Below are 6,992 nucleotides of genomic sequence, written 5' to 3'. Positions count from 1 at the left end.
ACCAATGTATCTATTTTTAATAACACTATTAATTAATCTCTCTCTCTCTCTCTCTCTCTCTCTCTCTCTCTCTTTCACATACACTCACTTTCCCAAAATTGCTATATATATTTTGCCTTAAGAGGTTCAACAGGACCAAAATCGACCAAACGTACCTTACATATTGCCAAGCGTACATACATCACTTGAGGTAATTTCATTTATCTTTTCGCGTTTCTCTTTTAATTTGTTCCCACCTCACCTGTTCATTGTTAATGAATTTGCATACATAATAGCTTTATGTAATTTTTATGACCACGGGTGAACTGACATTAATATTATTGTTATTACTGCACTGCTAGTCCTAGAGGTTTAATTTCGTGTTTGAAGGAGGGAACAAAATGAGTCGACGAGGTAACAACAGTACTCCGAAGCTTGAACTGAAGCTGAACCTATCACCTCCTAGGGCTACGGCTAGGGCTAACAACAACAACCAGGCGGTTATTATTGATTCACCACCAAACGAGTCATCACCTAATAATTCTTATTCGTGGGAAGTAGTGTCACCGGAAAGCTCATGCGTGTCATCGGAGCCCGAAGAGATGACGGACGCAGCGGCGGCTATTCACGTGACAACTTCAATGGTACTGGCCGGCTGCCCTCGTTGCCTTATGTATGTTATGTTGTCTGATGCTAATCCAAAGTGCCCCAAATGCAAAAGCACTGTGTTGCTTGATTTTCTCAATGAAGAGAACAACAAGAAGGCAAGCAACTAATAAAGCTTGAGCTAGCTAGCTAGGGTACGCACGTGGGTTTTTCCCCCTAACTTTATGGTGTATTTTAATTCTCCTTTTCAGTGTGTTTCTACTTTTCCATCTTCTTCTTCATGGGGCAGTTTGATTTGCCCGTGAGAAAAAAAAGGAAAGAAAAGGAACTTTTTTTCTTTTAGGGTAATAGATATATATTAGTTCATTACTGCTTAATGATATATCTGTTACTGAGTTATTTGCAAAGAAATCTAATGTAATTCTAATTTTCTCTTTTGTTATTATTATAAGTCTAAATTTGAATCAAATAAAATTTGTAATGTTTCCCTTTGAATCTGGTTCCCCAATCCCCATATAATGCACAACTGCATCAGACCTGAGTTTTGCTTAGGTTAAAGTTTGTAGTTCCTTATGGATGAAGAGACAAGTAGCAATACAGTGATATTAAATAATAATAAAAGAAAGTTCTTAGTTTCTTCTCCATCAGAATCTGTTCATATAAGTTTAATATTTGGGTGAATCGATTTTGGGTGCTAGTTTGATCAATTGAGAAAATCTCTTATTGGGATAAGAGAATTAAAGAATGCAGGAATTAAGATATTGCTAGATTTGGAGAGAATAGGTGGAGAGAAGAAGGGTTTGTGTATTTCCTTGGTTCAGTTCGAATGACTGTGAATGCGTTTTACATCCATGATTAGCTGAATTTGAGTAATAATAAGAGGTAAGGATTGGTGTTTAGTGGGTGAGATTTATCATCTCCTTTTGATTCTTGATTTGTTTTTTTTTTTTTTTTTTGGTATAAAAAAATAAAGGAAAAATAGAATAATAGAAAGAGTAATAATATAGGCACAAACCCTTGTACAAATTTATTTTGTACAAACTGATGTGCCATGATAAAATTAGTTGAATTAAAAATCTCTTGGCCCACATGATTTATTTTTATTATTTTATATTTTCATTCAACTAATGAACTAATGTCAAATTAGTTTATACAAGATAAATTTGTACAAGAGTTTGTGGTTGTATCATCACTCTAACAGAAAATAAGTGCCCAGTTATGAATAAATTATGAAATAAATATGCATATGAAGATGACTTAGTGGGTAGTAATGTACACTATATAGTAGCAAATAAGAAGTTCCTTTTGAAAAAGTTAAATAAAAAGAATTTGGGCATACTTTTATATGACAAAATATTTATAGTTACCAGTAAGAGTGATATTTAGAAGTTTTGGAGACTTGGATCAAATTTCAAGAGCCATATAATTTTTTTTTAAAGATAAGTTCACAAAGTGACCGCAATGAGCTCCACCATTTAAAATTAAAAATTTAAAAGCAAATAATAGAATTTTAGTCTTTGAGATTTTAAATGATTAAGTGAACAGATTTTAAAAAAAAAGAAGAAGAAGTGTTAATACCCCAAATTAAATTAAAAATTTTTGAACTAAGTTCTCCTAATTTAAGTATTTGAATCCGCCATTAATAAGCACCTATACACATAATAGAATTTTTATAACTCCTTATAAATAATCTTCAAACTGTGAATTAACTAAATAACACCATTTGACACTGGTACTCATCATGCGGTGGGCACCGTCCCCCACCAGCCAAGGTCATTTTACTCAATATCCATATATTTGCAGCAGCCAATTGAATTCACAGTGGTCACGACCGGGCAAGTAATTGAGAAAAATTATCATTTATTAATGCATGTACTCAATGGTTTTGATGGTAGTTGAGCTGGTAAAAGTTTGACAGATAGTTGAAAGGGACCTTGTGCTTATCGATTCGGCTAATCAAATTTCATCATCAATTGTTACTCTGGTCATATACGCAATGCAGTGCCATTATTGATTGTTAAGCCTTTTCCTTTTTCTTTTTTCTTTTTTCTTTTTTTAAATCTGAAACACATGCAAATTAACCTTAAAATCTGCTAATTAATAATAGTCATATAACGTAACATGAAACTTATCGATCACTCATATTTTGAAACTGTTTGATTTTTCTACGGAATTCGAAGAGGCCAAAATGTTACGTGAAATTGTGAATCAGTCAATAACCATTAACTACAAGAGCGTAATAGATCCGTTATTATCCTTTAAAAGAACTAAGTCTTTTGGATCAATTAATTCCTACTGCCATTAGTTGTTAACTCTCTACTATCTCAAACATCTTGAATTAAAGCTGATAGTGTAATCTAGCAATTAAGGTCCATAGCTAGCAACAAGGGACACTAGGGTTCATATGCACAGCTAACTTTTTAATCTTATAAATAAATGGATATAGGTTCACATCAATGCTTATATCTATAGGCAATTTTGTAACAATTAAATCAAAACTTATCTACTTGTCAATGTAACTTGTAAACTTTGTAATAATAATTCATACAATGTCTTTTCCTTTACTATGCCCTTGTTTAACTAACCATTATTATTATTTCTTTATTTAACACTTATCTACAAGATCTTCTTTAGTTTTCCACAATGAAGAGAGTTCAAATGTCCAAGATTAATAATAATTTAGAGAGTCGCAACACATAATAAAAAGAGACAGATCACTTAAGCAGCTTTTTTTTTTTCATCTTGTAAAATGCATGTGTAGCTAGCTAGCTTTTTCATTTATTGCCACCGTACTTTCCTCTGCTTCTCTTCAGTTCCATCTATACTCCCATTAATTAATATCCCAGCAAATGTGTTACATGTATAGAGTGCAGCCACAATTTATATATTATTGGCACATGGACTAATTAATAAGTTTCCAAACTTTAGTGCTGTGTCTTTTACATTATGAAATGAAATTAAAATCTGATGATGCCAACATTTTCCCCTTTTAATCTTGCTGTAGTAACTAATAGAAGATTGCAGCATTTAGCTTGTCACCGAGGATTATCACTATTCACCATTTTATGCATTAGTGGCGGTTCTAATAATTTAACCTAGAAGGGGTTTAACTAGTATAAAGTACAATTAGAAAATTTTCAAAGAGCAATGGTGGCGGATCGGTAACAGTGGTATCAAAGTTAATTACGTATAAGGGATTGATTTTGTGTGGAAACCCAATTATTTTTTTGTCTTGATTCAAGTATTAAGAACATATATAGGATTTCTATCCACTTCTAATCTAATTTTATTTAATCTTTTGAAGATCTCATAATATATGGCAATTTTGTGATGAATGGTCTAGATTTATTTACTTTTTTTCCATAAATTGATAAACTACTTTATTAATTTCTTTTTTTTTTTTTGTCTTCCCTAATTTTAAAAATTGAGTCCCGATAAACATGGAAGAAAAAGAAGAGTCCTAATTAAACAACTTCAATCATAATGGTTTTATAAAATCACTTCCATATTCTTTATGGATCTTCTAATCAAATTAACAGGTAGGAAGAAATGCCCGATAAATGTATTAGAAATCGAATTAAGAAATAAATCAAAAGAAAAGCAGCAAAATTGCACAATCAATTAACAACCAAACGATTTCCAAGGTCAGTTAGCAACGCATAATACATATTTGATGAAGGATAAGGAGTTGATCAAGTGAGTTTATGGTTGGTGGGAGCTTTACACACAACAAACTATTCTTGTATGGCCCTTTTTTCCCCATATTTCTTTACTTATTTTTACATTAATAAGTTCCCAATAAAAATTTTCTGTTTAATGAATTTTGCATTAGTAGACTATACGGGTCAGACACTCCAGGACCATAAAATCCTGTTACATAATATGTCCCAACACCAAAGCAAGCCACTCCCAAAAGAAACAAATGATGTGGCTGAGAGCCCTCACAGAGTCACAGCCTAGGTAAAACGACACAATTATCAGAGGCATGCTCTAGCATTGAGCTAATAGCTCGTCGTGCAGGCCTTCCGCTAGGCGCCATTGTATCAAAAGAAAAGGGTTGTGAAAAAAATAAAAAAGAAGACGAAAAACATCAAGAGAAAAAAAAAATCATTTATGGAAGAATAAAAATTAAGTAAATTTTGATCATTGAATACAAAAGAATTTTTTTAAAAAAAGGAGAAGATCCAAATCCAAGGATATAAACCCATCACCATCCTTTTCATAATATCTTAATTAGCATCTATTGGCAAGAAAAATGACTCTCCATCAAAGCAGTATCCTAAAATAAATAAATAAAATGATCTCGATGCGGCCTGCCAATGAAAAATCTTATAAATATTTTTGTACGGAGTACTAATGAGGCAAGAAATTCAAAGAGATACATAATTCATTAATATACAAAATCTTATAAATATTTTTGTACTGGGTACTAACGAGGCAAGAAATTCAATGAGATACACAATTCATTAATATACAAAATCTTATAAATATTTTTGTACTGAGGACTAATGATGCAAGAAATTCAATGAGGTCTGACAGAAGACCAGCAATGCATGAAATTAGTGGAAAATAATAAGTCAGCAGTTAAATCTTACAAGTTGCTCGGTCCCCCGCATGTACAGTGACTAAACTGGAGAATAGCTCTTTCCGTGGCCGCCAAAGTTGAATGCAAGATATACAGAACAAATTCTTCTGGCTTGTGGCTACACACTGAAAAAAAATATACATAACAAATTCCCTATACAAAAAAATAATGAAAGAGAATAAAATAGAAGCATTTCTTTCACTCTTGGAGCGGAACCCTTCTTATCCGCGGGAATTCTACTTAAGCTTCTTCCTGAATATGGATAACTAAATTACTTTCTCTCAATTTTTTTCTTTAAAAAAAGAAAGAGTAGTCATGAAATATCTGAAGATATATAGTTTTATGATAAATCATCGGCCCTTGACTACAACAAGATAGCTTTATCCAACCCTTGAGGAACTCCTATGCAAAGCCTACGTACATTTATAATCTTTTTAGACTTGTTCTTAGTAAGTATATATAGATCAACAAGTTGCGATGGTTTCTTATCTGCTTCACGTTCCAAGAACAAATCATTGTGCATTCCTCAGTCAGAATCTCATTAAACATCTGTCATTTGTCCAGTTAAGTCTTTTATTAAACAAATTTTGAGGCTGCTCCCATGCGCAGGGCACATGCAATTTTAGATGAGGATCCATTGAGCTCATTATGCATTGTTAACTGACAAACTAATTTATCAACAAAGTAATCACTAAACCCAAATGCAATTCACTTGACACAAATTAAAATTGCCAGTACAATGCAATCAATTTATTTAGGATCAAACACAGCTACAAGTAAAAACATTACAAGTATTTAGAAGTATTTTTTATTATTTTCAATTTTTATTGTTGGGTTTTGTTAAATTCTGTGAATCAATAGTGGGTGAAAAAAAATAGGAGGACGTGAGAGGGGGGAATTCTCTTTAATTTCTTATGCTAGGCTTAAATAGGCTAGTAAGCTTAAGTTGTGGTTACATATTGTAAACAATGTCAATAAAAGAAAAAAAAAAGGAAAAACAGTCGAACATACTAGCTAGTGTAATGCCTTCCAAAATTTTGAAAAAAAAAATACTTGTTTAATGTATTATTTTTTTGAAATAATTTGACGTTTTCTAAAACTAATTTAACGTAATAATTAATGTTGTAAAAACCATAAGTAAGAAAAGTAGCAGTGGGAAAAAAGTCTAAGAAATGGAATAATATTAAATTATTTATCAATCAGTAGCATAACAATATAATAAGAGAAAGAGACAATAAATCAAATGATATATGTAATAGTATATTCAATCTAAGTGTGTACAAATAAAGAAAAAAGACCTCATTTTATAGTGATACAACAATAAAGTGGTGAATAATAGATCATAAATATAAGGTATAATAATTCTTAAATTAGGGAGATAAAAAGAGTTGTAGGAAGGTTAAAGGTTACTTGTTGAGAGATAAAAAATATGGAGTTGCATGCATTAATATGATTGATAGACATCCGCATATACGATCTATCATACTTCATAACAAGTAATAATATTTAGTGGGCCCTCATTTTTCAATTTGTTCAATAATTTTTCTAATAACCCTGATAAAAAATTTTTTTGTTTCATTTCTTTTCTTTCTCTCTCTCTCTCTCTCTCTCAAGCAGCCCCCTCACCCCACCCACTTATTTTCATCACTTTCAATCCCTCTACCACCAACATATCATGAGTTCTATTGTTGGGTTTTGTTAAATTTTGTGATTAAGTTTTTTTTTTTTTGGGAGTGATGCTAATGTTATACTTAGTTGGATGCTTAATTTATGTCTCAACCAATGTGATTAATGATGTGTCACTATTAGCTTGAATGATAAT

The 6,992-nt window shown here is 31.7% G+C and overlaps 1 protein-coding gene across 1 annotated transcript; it reads left to right on the top strand.

Moving 5' to 3' along the window:
• Nucleotides 1–212: 212 nt before the first annotated feature.
• LOC102628922 (protein GL2-INTERACTING REPRESSOR 1) lies at nucleotides 213–1,080 on the top strand. The gene has a single exon (XM_052432415.1). The coding sequence runs from the start codon at nucleotides 381–383 to the stop codon at nucleotides 753–755; it is 375 nt and encodes a 124-aa protein (XP_052288375.1). The 5' UTR covers nucleotides 213–380; the 3' UTR covers nucleotides 756–1,080.
• Nucleotides 1,081–6,992: the final 5,912 nt, after the last annotated feature.

This window comes from Citrus sinensis, chromosome 8 (genome assembly GCF_022201045.2).
Source record: "Citrus sinensis cultivar Valencia sweet orange chromosome 8, DVS_A1.0, whole genome shotgun sequence".
Taxonomy (NCBI): domain Eukaryota; kingdom Viridiplantae; phylum Streptophyta; class Magnoliopsida; order Sapindales; family Rutaceae; genus Citrus; species Citrus sinensis.
The sequence above is the reverse complement of the archived record's forward strand: the minus strand, read 5'-3'. Positions and strand labels throughout refer to the sequence as shown.